Here is a 15,272-nt window from a genome sequence, read left to right on the forward strand (position 1 = left end):
CCTTCTGTATCCTCATTCTCTCCCCTCAGATGATCTTAATCAGGCTCATGCTTTTAATCTCATCTAAATGCTAAGTCCTACATTTTTGTGTCTACCTTCAACTTCTCTTCTAACTCAAGACTCATGTAATCAACTTCTGACTCAATTCTTCCATTTAGAGGTCTAACAGACATCTCAAACTCAACATGTCCAAAATTTTATTCCTGATTTCCATCCCCCCACACACACACACAAAATATAAGCTCTATGAGGACTGAGAACTTGTCTGTATTGTTTATTGGTTAATGTGTCTGATTTACAGTGCCATAATAGTACCTGGCACACATAGAAGACTCCACAGATTAGCTAAAGTGATCCCTTTAGAACATAAGTAGGGCTTCCCTGATGGCTCAGTGGTAAAGTATCTACCTGCCAATGTAGGGGACATGGGTTTGATCCCTGATTCAGGAAGATCCCACATTCTGCAGAGCAACAAAGCCCACGTGCCACAACTATTGAGGATATGCTCTAGAAACCAGGAGCCTCAGCTACTGAGCCCATGTGCTCTGCAACAAACGAAGCCACTGCAATGAGAAGCCCATGCACCACAACTAGAGAGGAGTCCCTACACTCTGCAACTAGAGAAAAGTCCGTGCAGCAGAGAAGACCCAGCACAGTCAAAAATAAATAAATAATAATTGTTTAAAAAGTAGATCAGGCCACACCTCTGCCCTGAATCTTCCAGTGGCTGCTCTTTTTGTTCAGAGTAAGAGCCTGGATGATGAAAGCCCTACAAGACCCTTCTCCATTTGGGCACCCCACCACTAGCCACCCCGTTACCTCTCTGACCCGTCTCCTACTGTTCTCCCATCACTCACACAACTCAAGGAACACCGGCCAAGGTGTTCCTCACTAAGCAGGCAATCCTGCCTCAGGGCCTTTGCACCCACTGTAGCCTGTTCTAAGATTACTCTTTCTCCAGATTTCATATGACTTGCAACGTTATCTGCTTCAGGTCTGTTCACCAACGTCACCTCAGTGATGACTAAGCTGATTGCCTTATTCAAAATTACAATTCCACCCTACCCTCTTTATTGGCTGCTGGGTTCATTCTCCCCTGAAGCGTGGTTCACCTTCTAACATACTATATAATTTACTCATTTATAATGTTTAGACATATATCATGTTTATTACTAGTCTTACCCACTAAACTATAAGCTCTTCAGAGGGCCCCTCAGGGGCTTGGAATCCATATTGTTGATTAACTGATGCATTTATTTGACAGCTCAAGAATTGTGCCTTGTACACAACAGGCTCTTGGTAAATATTTGTTAAATTAATATAAAAAGCAGATGCCAGGACTATTGATTCTAAAAAGAAGGAAATTATTTGCCTTATGCAAACTGAAAAAGAAAAGTCTTATCATTTGAGAGATTTTTGAGCCAATGCTGGCAGTGGGGAGGTCTGTTGCTGTTGTTCATTCTCCTTGCTTAACCTCTTGTAAAGGGAGGAAAACAATACCCACATCAGAACCAGACATGGAGCATCTCTGAGACTGATTTTGTAACAAATGGTTGTACTAGGAAAATGGTTGACATTCTCCATCTAGGAAAAGGAACTTCAGACTGGCTAGGGGTGGAGGGATTTGTAGGAGAAGGTTTCTCGTTTTTATCCACAGCAAATAGTGATTTAATGAGCCCTGACAATTACACACAAACACTTGAGGATGAAAAGAAGATTAATTAGTAATGCTATCTAACACTCCTTTCTCTCTTTCTACAGAAAATATAAAATGTAATCTCAAGCATCTTAAGCAGACCAACAGTTCTGTTTTAATTAATTAGCTAATAGAAATCGGTTTTCCATTATACTGTCAGTCTCTTTAAAAGAAAAAAAAAATCAGACAGACATTCTGTTTATACCCCAAACCACTTTTATAACCAAAACCAAAAGAAGTGTTTTCAGGATGCCCAGGCATTTATGACTGGAAAGAAATAAATATTCTGAAACATTCCAAGGTCTTGGAACACTAAAATTAAAGTTGAATATGTATTTGTATCTCCCTAATACCAGCTCTTTCATGTCAGGCAACTTGGTTGTAAATTAAAACAAATTTTAAGACAAAAACAATGAGTCACTTGAAGGATAATTAAAAGTGAAGTTTGTGGAATAAAATGAACAATAATAGAAAAGTAATAAGATTACATATTTAATAAAAGGTAAATATATCAAAATTATGGAAGAAAAATAGCAATTTTGAGTAAATATCTCTCAAAATTATTTGATAAAAAATAATACTTAGTGAAACAGAATGCTATTTCTGAGCATTAAAAAAATGAAAACTACATGTGTCTGGCTAGATGCATTAACCATCACCTGGCTGTATGAACCACTCACCTGTCTGCAATCCCATTAACAATGATCACCATACCAACCTTCCACATCAACATTTTCTAGTGGAACAAATAGTTGGTACTCTTAAGACTTTTTTTAATGACTTGAAAAAATATACTTAAATGCTCATAGGTCATCAAAAGCTTAAAACCCAATCATTCAATTATTGACAAGAACAAACTTACTGAGATGGGCAATCTGGTCCTCTCTTTGTAAAAAATAGTGGGAAAGTCAGAGGAATTGTTTATGAAAATGCCATATGAAAATATTCCTTTAGCTAACCCTGCAGGGGAAATCATATTGCAATACATAAAAGTATCAAATCAATGCAGTTGTGCACCTCACATTTACACAACATTATGTGTCTCTTACATCCCAGTAAAAAACTGAAAAAGAAAAGAAAATCTTCCAAACACTGGTTGAGAGGCCATCTCAGACTGGGGCAAGGGTCTAAGTAAAAGCAGTATTGAATAGGTGGCCAATTAGAAAATGCTTTACTTATGATCAAAGTTACTAGGTAACTAAGATAAATATTAGATGCTTGGCATGGCTAGATAAGACACTGAAGATGCATGTATAACTGAAAAATTGCAGAGCAATAACTGATGTTTGTTGCATCTGAAAAGCAGATCAGTTTGGGTCCAACCATACCGCTGGCTTCAGTATTTGGAGGTAAAACCCCTTTACTAGAATAGAAGAATATATTCATAGCAGGTGCTCAAAAACAAAAATTATACACACCAAATAGATTGAAATGACTCAAAAATTATCCATACTAAATAGCCAAAGTTTATAAAATGTTATCCTTACCTGCATATTTTCTTTACTAATAAGAGGTTTTCCCGAGTCAAATGATTGAAATTGCTGTCAATATACAAAATGTTAACATTAGAAACAAGAGTACTGAGTGGTCCATTAGATGAAAACGTTAATGTGTTCTAAACTATTTTTAAATACCATTTTTACTATAAAAGTAATACATGCTCTAGTCAGAAAAGGCAAGTATAGTATAAAGAAAAAAGCAAAAACATCTTTAGGTTGTTAATGTTAATATCTTGGCATCTTTACTACCAACTTCCTTCTGATGTATTTTAAAGCTTTATATATGGATTTGTGTTCATTTTCACTAAATGTTACATCACAATTATTTTCTTAAGCCATTATTTGTAAACCTCATCCAACAGCTCAATGACACCCTAGCCTACGAATGTACTAGGGTTGGCCAAAAAGTTTGTTTGGGTTTTTCTGTAACATCCTTTGGAAAAACCTGAGAGAACATTTTGGCCAATCCCAGTAGCATAATAACTTATCCTCTTACCTATTGTTAGACAAAGAGGACCACTTTCCCCCTTCACCCCACCATTCAGCCCTGTACTAAATAATATTGGTGATGAGTATTTTTGATTAGCACCTTTGAATAGATTCCTGGAAGCAGAAGTGCTGGGTCATAAGAATAAGAGGCTTCCCTGGTGGCTGAGACAGTAAAGAATCTGCCTGCAGTGCAGGAGACCCAGATTCCATCCCTGTGTCAGGAAGATCCCCTGGAGTAGGAAATGGCAATCCATTCCAGTATTCTTGCCTGGAAAATCCCATGGACAGAGGAGACTGGCGGGCTATATAGTTCATAAGGTCACAAAAGTCAGACATGACTGAGCGACTAACACACACATACAGCTCAGTTTACCTTCCACCCACGGTGTATGAAAGGATTAGTGCAGTTTCAACGGCATTGCATATTAGCGCCTATTTTTTTTTTTTGCCAGTTTGAGGTAAAATTGTATTACTCTTCAGAATGATGCTTTTTGTGGTTCTTTCCTTGTTTGTGAGTTACCTGCTAATATGTTCTAAACATAATGTTGCCTTAGAAAACATTCATTTGCTGCAGAACATTGTTTCATCATTATGAGTGTGCATCCCCCTTGGTACAGAAGACGTTTTAAAAAGGCACCTGTTCTCAGGCATCAGTACTAATACCTCACTCACATCCTTGTGGTCACCTGGAAGTCACCAGCATCTTCCATGAATAGGTCATTCATATGTGGATGGTATCCTACTTCAAGCACCTGGACCTCTCTACCTGAGGGTAGTCTGCGGCCACAAGAGTTGCAGGAGAGGCTGGACACATAAGGAGCAGCCACTACCCATGAGGGGTGAGGGACTGTCTCTCTGTGGCCCCGACTACCCATGGCAGTGATCTCATTAACACTCTTTGGAGTGGTTTTCCTTACTTTGTTGTCTGACTTCCCCCTTACTCACAGTTCTTCCTGGAGTCACCACCGAAACACACTGTGAAAGTGAAAGTTGCTCAGTCGTGTCCAACTCTTGTGACCTCATGGACTATATTTATATAGTCCATGGAATTCTCCAGGCCAGAATCCTGGAATGGGTAGCCTTTCCCTTCTCCAGGAGACCTTCCCAACCCAGGGATCAAACCTAGGTCTCCCACATTGCAGGTTCATTTTTTACCAGCTGAGTCATAAGCAAAGTCCCCTGACCACACTACTTGTTCCCAAATCTTTATCTCAGGATCTGCTTTTGAGGGACCCCTAAATCAAGACACCACACATAGCTCTTAAGGGAAGAAAGTGTTGGTAAGTGTTTAAAGACATTCCTTTTTTTTTTTTTTTTTTTGAAGATAGTCTTTATCTCCTTGAATACGTTGAAAAGTGAATGAGCAAATCCAGGGTGAGACTTCTGGTGATATAATTTGAAGAAGTTTAATGACGGGACTTTAGATTTGGTGATGAGAACAGAAACTCAATATGAGTATGTTTAAAAATAGAACTTTTTAAAAGCCTGTGAAAAGTCCAATCATAATCTGTAAGATTTTTTTCAGTAACTGCTTTTACACTGAAATCTAATTCATTAATCCTTTCTTTAAATAACTAGCCTGCAGCCTAATAACATTGGCACCTATTTTAATTATAAACCCTGAATGCACTTTCTCTTTTAATTACGCTTTTTAAATTCCCAACTGAAGCTGGAAAGCTGCACAATAATTTTGAGAATAAAAAATATGAAGTCACAGTCCATCAGGAGACAATTTGCCCCCACTTTTGTCTTATGCAAACGAGTTGATAAAAAAAATGAAGTTTGGAATTTATCTGTATACATAAGTTTCAGTTTGGATTGGTGGGCTATAGTCTGTATGTCGGAAAAGGCAATGGCAACCCACTCCAGTACTCTTGCCTGGAAAATCCCATGGACGGAGGAGCCTGGTGGGCTGCAGTCCATGGGGTCTCGAAGAGTCGGACATGACTGAGTGACTTCACTTTCACTTCTCACTTTCATGCATTGGAGAAGGAACTGGCAACCCACTCCAGTGTTCTTGCCCAGAGAATCCCAAGGATTGGGGAGCCTGGTGGGCTGCCGTCCATGGGGTTGCACTGAGTCGGACACGACTGAAGCGACTTAGCAGTCCGTATGTCACAGAGTCGGACACAACTGAAGCGACTGAGCACATGGGTTTCAGGCTGCTTGTTTATTTGCTTTGGTGATACCAGTGACTACTGCAAACTTTCTCTTGCTTCCCATTCTACCCAGCTGACTTCCCTTTCCTTCTTGTCTTCTGGACCCTAAGTGTGGAGGATCCCAACATTCAGTCCTCTGACTTCTACCTTTCACTGTGCCTTGGTCCCCAGCTGATTTCATCCAGTCCCATGATTTTTTAACTCTCTGTTAATGCTCCCAAATTTACCTGTAGCCCTAACCTCTCCTCTGAATCATATACTCTCTGCACCTACACAGGCAGCCTCTCCACCTGTTTGTCTATTAGGAATCTCACACTTACCATGCTCCACCCTGCCTCAGAGCAGCAGGACTCCCCATCTCAGTCAATGAAAACACCTTCCTACCAGCTGCTCATGTTGAAGCTGTGTGGTCATGCATAACTTCTTTCTCTTACCTCCTATATCTCAACCAGCTCTGCCTTAGCTACACATCCAGAACTTCACCACATTTCTTTCCTTCCAACCCTGTTACCTCTAACCACAGTCATGTCTCACTCAGCTCATCTGCAAAGCCCTTCTCCCTGGTCTCTCTATTTATACTCAACCTCATCCACCATCCATTCCCCAAATAGCAAGCAAGTGGTTCTCTGAAACTTACTACTATTGCATCAGTCCTCTTTCAAAGCTTTGCCAGGTTTCTCATATTCAAAGCAAACTCTAGTCCTCACCCAGCCCTGTGTGATCCAACATGACCTAGCTCCTGGGTGCTGCCCTGTCCTCTTCTTTCTCTCCAGTCTGGGCCCAGCCTCACGTGGCCTCTCTAGTTTTCCACAACCACATCTTCCAAGACTTTCCTCTTGTACTTCCTCTTATTTGGAAGGTTGTTCCCTCAAATCTTCCACTCGTTATTAGACTTCCCAAACCACCCTCAATAAGACATTTGCCCAACACTCTGGCCACTTCCTTTCCCCTCAACTCAGCTTGATCATCCTTCACACCATTGTCACCATCTGACATATAGTTGTGTGCTTAATATGCTTATTATTTGTCTTCCTCACTAGACCATCCAATGGTAATGTGCCTTCAGGAAGGTAAGAACTCCATTTATCTTTCCATGGCTCTGTCTCCATGTCTGGAATAGTGCCTATATTCAGTCAGCATTCAATAAACATTTTTCAAGGAATTAAAATATGATTTTAATAACAAAACTCTTTACAATAAGGAAAGGTTGTTGCTTGAGAAACAAACAAGAAAACACTGATCATTTAACCCAGGTAAGATGAATTAGTTGGGCCATAGAAAATGAACCAAAAAACCCAACAGACTTCCAGATAGACAGCTAGCTAGATAGAAATACAGTGGAGGGCTGATTCCAGGATTCATCCCCCAGCCTCCTTTACCAAAATCTGCGATGTTTAACTACTTATATGAAATAGCGCAGTATTTGCACATATCTTAGGCATATTCTCCCATATACCATAAATCATCTCTAGATTATTTATAATGTCTAATTCAATGTAAATGCTATGTAAGTTACTGTAAATACAATGTAAATGCTATGTAAGCAATTGTTAGCAGGCAAATTTGAATTTTACCTTTTGGAACTTTCTGAAATTTTTTCCCAAATATTTTGAACCATGGTTGGTTGAAACTGTAGGTGTATAGACACACACACACATATCCTATCACCTACTGAATGTCCCTCTTAGGCTAAAAAGTGAAATAATCAAACCTGGGTCTCCCACATTGTAGGCAGATTCTTCACTGTCTGAGCCACTAGGGAAACCTTCCTCTTAGGTTACCTCAGTACAATAAATATTAACACTGCAGCAGTCATACTGAGAAAAAACAGCAACATTTTAGTGGGACATACTGAAGTAATATATGCATTATATGTAAATATACTGTCAGCCTATGCAAATATTTTCAAGATTTATAGCCATTCCACAGTTTCTTTTAGGTCCTCCAAATTTGAATCCCACCAGCGCGTGTTGTGTCTGTCAGTCTCACTCCTCACACACATGGTCCCTCCTAGGAAACTGACTTGTTCCCTTCTCCTGTTTCCTTTATTGCTGGCCTGTGGATGAGCGTCCAAATATCTAACCTAAGCAAGATCACCCAGTGATTCCCAGATCACTGAAAACACCAAAGCAGAGGAAAATGATAGCTTACTCTGATTTATATTTAAAGGTCAGTATTCAGCCCCTGTGGCACCCCACTCCAGTACTCTTGCCTGGAAAATCCCATGGACAGAGGAGCCTGGTAGGCTGCAGTCCATGAGGTCGCTAAGTGTCGGACACGACTGAGCAACTTCACTTTGACTTTTTACTTTCATGCATTGGAGAAGGAAATGGTAACCCACCCCAGTGTTCTTGCCTGGAGAATCCGAGGGACGGGGGAACCTGTTGGGCTGCTGTCTATGGGGTCACACAGAGTCAGACACGACTGAAGCGACTTAGCAGCAGGAGCAGCAGCATTCAGTCCCTGGGCTGGGAAGATTCCCTGGAGAAGGGAATGGCAACCCACTCCAGTATTCTTGCCTGAAGAATTCCATGGACAGAAGAGCTTGGTGGGCTACAGTCCATGGGTCACAAAGAGTCAAACACGATTGAGTGACTAACACACACATTCATTTTCAAGGATGCTTCACTTATGCAATTTACAAATACCAATTAAGCAAGCCAGGTAAAACTCTCCCAGTCCAATCAGTTCAGTTCAGTTCAGTCGCTCAGTTGTGTCCGACTCTTTGAAACCCCATGAATTGCAGCATGCCAGGCCTCCCTGTCCATCACCAACTCCCGGAGTTAACCCAAACCCACGTCCATCAAGTCGGTGATGCCATCCAGCCATCTCATCCTCTGTCGATCCCTTCTCCTCCTGCCCCCAATCCCTCCCAGCATCAGAGTCTTTTCCAACGAGTCAACTCTTCGCATGAGGTGGCCAAAGTACTGGAATTTCAGCTTTAGCATCATGCCTTCCAAAGAACACCCAGGACTGATCTCCTTAAATCTTGACAAACTAGAACATTTTCTCCTCATAAAAATCAGAAGAAATTTGAACATATGCTTAACTTTTTGGTGTAAAGTATTAATATATAAATCGAAATATCCAAATAAAACTTGAAGAGAGACTATTTTGACTAAAAATGTTAATTAGAAATTACAAGCTTAGATTCAAAAGTCTAAGAGGCAGTGGCTAATAAATATGTCCCCTGAGACTTTCCATGATAACACAGAGTCAAAATTCCACAGTCAAAACCTACCCCCAGACCACACTCCTATCCTTGTCTTGACACCCACCCCTCCATTTCAGACAAAGGAAGCCCTTTGTATGTCTGAGGTTAGCTCTAACCAGTCTTGGTGGCTCACATGGTAAAGAATCTGCCTGCAGTGAGGGAGAGCCAGGTTTGATCCCTAGGTCAGGAAGATCGCCTGGAGAAGGGCATGACAACTCACGCCAGTATTCTTGCCTGGAGAATTCCATGACAGAAGAGGCTGTCATGGACAGAGGAGTCCATGGTGTGGTCAAGAGTCAGAAACTACTGAACCATTAGTACAATAATCATCCTTAAAAGAAGTCTGCAGTGCCAGAGACTTGTAAATACCACTAGTGGAAGGATTTCTTGGGTTTTAGGAATGTAGTTTTCAAAATGACCTTGAAAAGGTTAAAAAACAGCTTTGAATTAAATCGGCAGGCTTACCTTCATTTTTCCAGTAGGTTTATAGCTGGTGGGTACTGAAGAAGGCATATTTTTTGCATAAAATATCTGGGATAGCTCATGAAAGGCTTCAGAAAAGAATCCTAAATCTGTAAGGACTTCTATCTTTAAAGGAATGAAAACAAAAGAGAAATACTAAATTAAACCATTTGTTTTACTTACAAAATTAAAATTTTAGAGAAAAATCATCAACTTTCTGATATCCAAAATGTCTGCTTCATATTGGAAACAGATTATAAGTTAACATTCAGACAACACAGTTGTGGAGATGCATGTGTCTGTGCCTAAGCCAGCTCACGTGTACAGAGACCAAGAAAACTAGGGAATCACAGCAAGTGACTTATCAAGACAACGGCCATTCATCAGTGATAACAGATCCAAACACATTTAAAGAAATAAGATAGACATGGAAGCATTTTAAACAATTTACTTCATCCTTTTGTCCCCATGGTAAAGTATGGCTAACACTTTGGCCACCTGATGTCACCAACTCATTGGAAAAGACTCATCAGAAAAGACACTGATGCTAGGAAAGATTGAGGGTAAGAGAACAGGACGGCAGGGCATGAGACAGCTGGATGGCATCACTGACTCAATGGACATGGGTTTGAGCAAACTCCAGGAGATGCTGAAGGACTGGGAAGCCTGGCATGCTGCAATCCATGGGGTCACAAAGAGTTGGACATGTGAGCAACTGAACAACAACAACAAAATATGGTTTCAAACAAAGACAAAACAGGGACTTTGCTGGTGGCCCAATGGTTAAGAAGCCACCTTCCAATACAGAGGACTCTCCATTCCTGGTCGGGGAATTAAAAGCCCACATGCCACAGGGCAACTAAGCCCATTTGCCACAACTACTGAACTGGCACACTCTGAAACCCATGCAACACAATTAGAGAGAAGCCCACAAGCTGCAGCAGAAGATTCTGCATGCCACATCTAAGACCCAAGGCAGCCAAATAAATGAAAAGAAAGACAACACAAAACACTTCTGCTTTCTCTAATACTCTGGGGGATGTCAAACAAACCAGGAGATGAATTCCACAGTGCATCAGCTGTGCATTTTCTTATCCACAATGAATGGACACTGTCGATTTTACAGACATGTACTTAACACCATTAGTCAATTGGTAACTATATATTGTACATGGTTTATTTTGAATATAACCTAGCAAGACTTTCAATAAGGAAATTACAGGAAGAAAAGGAAAGATCCTGATCAAATACATGCATTTGTTCAAAATGTAAATTGAGCTTCTCTTCTGCACAGAGCCATCTTGAAAGTTACATCCATTGGATAAATTATTAGCTAAATTTAAGTGATACATGAAGATATATCCAGTATGAAAAGATATAAAAGGTACTGACAAAATATTATGTTTCAAATTGTGATCCGGAGGGACTTCTCTGAGAAGAAAACTTTCAAGAGAATATTTGGGAAATGATATGATGGAGGGAGATGTGAAACGCTGCTGAGGGCACCTTGAATACAAAGGTCATGTGGTGACAGAGGCAATCCTGGGGTCCTGGTGTGTTCAGGGAACAGCCTGTGTGACAGGAGCTTAGAGACAGGAGAAGAGGGTTGGCAGCTAGGTGTGAATCGTGGCCAGCCGACCAGAGTGGAGCCTTGGGATTTGATTTTCTGCATGATAAGTGATTGAAGACTTTTTAACAGGGCAGGGTCTGTACCTGACTGATGTTTTGAAAACATCTAGTGAATCACAAGCTGGAATCAAGACTGCCAGAAGAAATATCAACAACCTCAGATATACAGATGATACCACTCTAATGGCAGACAGTGAAGAGGAACTAAAGAGCCTCTTGATGAGGGTGAAAGAGGAGAGTGAAAAAGCTGACTTAAAACTCACCATTCAAAAAAATTAAGATCATGGCATCTGGTCCCATCACTTCATAGCAAATGGGGAGAAAGTGGAAACAGAGACAGACCTTATTTTGTTGGGCTCCAAGATCACTATGGATGGGGACTGCAGCCATGAAATTAAAAGATACTTTTTCCTTGGAAGGAAAGCCATGACAAAACCTAGATAGCATATTAAAAAGCAGAGACATTACTTTGCCAACAAAGGTCCATCTAGTCAAAGCTATGCTTCTTCCTGTAGTCATGTAAGGATGTGAGACCTGGACCATAAAGAAGGCTGAGTGCTAAAGAATTCATGCTTCCAAACTGTGGTGCTGGAGAAGACCCTTGAGAGTCCCTTGAACAGCAAGATCAAATCAGTCAATCCTAAGGGAAATCAACATTGAATATTTATTGGAAGGACTGATGCTGGAGCTCCAATACTTTGGGCACCTATGCAAAAAGACCCTGATGCTGGGAAAGATTGAAGGCAAAAGGAGAAGGTGGCAGAGGATGAGACAGTTGGATGGCATCACTGACTCAATGGACATGAGTTTGAGCAAACTCTAGGTGATGGTGAAGGATAGGGGAAGATTGGTGTGCTGCAGTCCATAGAGTCGCAAAGCGTCGGACACAACTCAACCACTGAACAGCAACAAGGGACTTCATAGAGGACAGAAAATAGTAAACTGGGAGCAAGGAGTAAAATACACACTTGGATAAAGGTGACATATATCTAAAACAAAATCCAATTTATCCTTGACACATATACTCATCTTACTCTCTTTTCCTTTATATTATCTTAGGAATCTTAAGAGAGTACCATTTTAAAGAAATAAAAAGAAGGTGAGTTAGAAGGAAACAGGATGTGAGAAGAACATAAAAATAAAACATACAAAGTCAGGAGAATATTTTTAATGAAGAGAAAATGGCTTTCCTATTGAGATGCACACTTTGGCTCTTGCCTAATACACTTTGGGCTCTAATCTCCCTGGTGTCATATAATACCAAAGCAGACATTAGGGAGTCAACTGAACTCCCTGCTCCTTAGGGGAAACATTTCCCCATATCTGTGTGAGGTCAGTCTCCTCTGGTTTTGAATGTGAGATTGCTGTACATGGACCACTTGTAACTGTTCAGGCTACCTCTGGTTCAGTTTATCAGATGAATCTGACCATTTGAAAAAGCCATGGTGATAATAATAAACATGTATTTTCAGAAACACTGTGAACATAAACAAGCCAGGTAGAAAAAAGAACCACCCATAAATCAACCATTCAGTCACACAAATACAGAACTATTGGTACCCTTCCCAGGAATGCTGGATGTTTTGACAGTAATACATCTTTTAGGAAGCCAGACAAGTTTATCATAAAGAGGTCTTAAAGCTTTCCCTGAAAGACATTAGAGCACTGGCAGAGACCTAACAGTGTGATTTATTGCTGTTTGATTTGTCAGAAAGCATCATTATTTACTGTTTCCTGACTGTGACTTTTCTCTTTTCCCATTCACTGACCCCAGTTTAGTTCGGGAAGGTCAGACAAATTACTCACAGGGGCTGTCATTCCTTCTTCTGTCTGATGCAACAGCTGCCCCTTTTCATGGATTCTGGCAATGCTGTAGTTGAGTTATGCTATGCCAATAAGATCCTACTCTCATCTCATTCTACTCCTAACACTCCTACCAGATACATCTGATCTCATCCTCTCCTGAGCAAAACTGTGTCATGAATTCCCCCTCTCAGACCAAGACTACAGGAGACTTTCCATAGTTCTTCACTGACTTTTAAGCTACTCTAGTACAAAAAGAGTTGTCAAGTGCTAACAATCCAATAAAAAATAGTCACTTAATCAAAAACTTTGTTTGAGATTCTTTCAATGCCTTTCTGATCTCCTTCTGACATGGTAATGATGATCACTGCAACCCTGCCAAGCATCTTGTCTCCTAGTGATACCAGGATAACACTGTCACCCTACTCTGACTCCACACCTCCTAATTTCTCTCACTGCTCACTCTCCACATTACGTCTCAGCTTGGAGTTCAAGACTGGGCCCACAGTCTCCTCCACATCCTGGGCCTCTGGTGTCCTCACACCATCTTCTCCAAACTGCCTATTCAAGACCCCCACTCCAGTCCTACCAAGCCCCCCCAGCCCCCTAAAACAAGTCAACACTTTCTCACCTCTATACCTTTCACACAGTTGTCGGCTGACAATGTTCCCTTCTTCCTCTCTCCTGCTCAGTTAGTTCTACTCTTTTCAAACCTAAATCTTATCTATGTACTTGGTAAAGCCTAGAGGCCCAAAGCCCTCTTCCCCTCTTTGAAGATCCTGGAAATGGTGTTCATCACACTCATCTGGAAATGATCAACTGGGAGGTACACACATAATGTCCTGTCTCTCTTCCCCGTTTTCACTTCCTTACAAGCAAGGGCCATGGGTTACATTTCTTCCATCAGAGTTACTAATGGTGCCTTTATTAGGAGATGCTCGATAAATGTTGCTTCAGAGATAAAGCAGTAAACATTTACCACGTATCTTCTTGATGAGTTCCCACTGAACACCAAGGAGAATGTGGACAGCAGGCATGTGATATATGTCTAAGACTTTAAATTCAATTTAATAATTAATTATTGAATATCAAGTATATGAATTTACTACTCAAGACACTATAGGGAACCAAAAGATGAATAAGACACATGCCCTAGCCTCGAGAATTTTTCAGTTTTGAAGAGAGTACTATCTTAAAAACAGAGAGAGAAAAGTTGTATGCAGCTTTTTAAACAGTGTTATTGAAATTCAAAAGTCAGAGAACTCTTAAAGAGTTCAGTAACTCAGAATTCATGGCTGAAAACCAATTACTTATTCCTAGGTTAAAATGTATTATCTTAAGGGCACCAGAACTTCTCTTAGAGAAGGTATTATCTTTATTAAGAAATAGAATGTGATAGACTATTTGGTCTGAAAACACAGGCTCACAGGTTGGGTCCCGGAGAGAGCAGTTTAAAGGAAAATCTTATTTTCCCTTGTTACAACATTTAAAGGATCTGAGGAAGGAGGGTTTTTCAAAAAAAAGGAGAAGGACAGCTGAGCCAAGGGAGTGTTGGTGCCACTCACCCCCAGCTGAGCGTGCACATCTTGTCCCAACCCCATATTCGGTAAAGCCTGGTTGGCAGGCTAAAGTCAACTGCAGTGGGAGTATTCATCCCATGGAAATTGCAAATGCTACAAAATGCTATAAAATCAAGGCTTTTATATTTTCTTAGAGTGGGTTGTGGAAAATTTACCAGCACGAAATATTTTAAACTCAGAGATGCCAAATATTCTAAGTTGCAAGTGCCTCCCTAGTGACTCCATGGTAAAGAATATGCCTGCCAATGCAGGAGACGTGGGCTTGATCTCTAGGTCAGGAAGATTCTCTGGAGAAGGAAAGAGCAACCAATTCCAGTATTCTTCCTGGGAAATCCCATGGACAGAGGAGCCAGGTGGTTCCTCTGACTACATGGCTACTGTCCATGTAATCACAAGAGAGTCAGACATGACTGAGCAACTAAAAACAACAAACTTGCCTTATGTTCCCAATTCTCAGTAAAATCTGATATAGAAATAAAGACCTTAGGTGAATGCAATGTGTGTACGTGTGTTTCGCTTGTGTGTGTGTATGTGTTGTGTGTTTGTGTGTATGTGTGGTGTGTAACATATGGAATAGGGTTGGATTCCATATTAGAGATGAGGAGGTACAGAACAGGAAGCAAATTTGCTGGCTATTGAGAGGATCCAGGTGCAAAACAAATTCAACATAAGTGGGAGCCTCTGACAATAGGTGACCAGGGTAAAAACAGAAAAGGAGACGCTTGACATTCTGCACTCCAC

At 40.7% G+C, this 15,272-nt stretch overlaps 1 protein-coding gene across 4 annotated transcripts in view; it reads right to left on the reverse strand.

Moving 5' to 3' along the window:
* Positions 1-15,272, reverse strand: part of CFAP54 (cilia and flagella associated protein 54) — a 315,472-nt gene that overhangs the window by 118,797 nt on the left and 181,403 nt on the right. For all 4 annotated transcript variants that reach the window (XR_005719649.1, XM_040232778.1, XM_040232776.1 and 1 more), the window contains 2 exons: positions 9,523-9,645; positions 3,184-3,237 (listed from right to left, as the gene is read on the reverse strand). Coding sequence is in view for 3 of the 4 variants with exons in the window: in XM_040232778.1 (XP_040088712.1) it covers positions 3,184-3,237; positions 9,523-9,645 (177 nt within the window). In the remaining variant the exon portion in view is untranslated. The remainder of the gene's footprint in view (positions 1-3,183; positions 3,238-9,522; positions 9,646-15,272) is intronic.

Source organism: Oryx dammah, unplaced genomic scaffold, assembly GCF_014754425.2.
Source record: "Oryx dammah isolate SB20612 unplaced genomic scaffold, SCBI_Odam_1.1 HiC_scaffold_29, whole genome shotgun sequence".
In the NCBI taxonomy this organism is placed as follows: Eukaryota; Metazoa; Chordata; class Mammalia; order Artiodactyla; family Bovidae; genus Oryx; species Oryx dammah.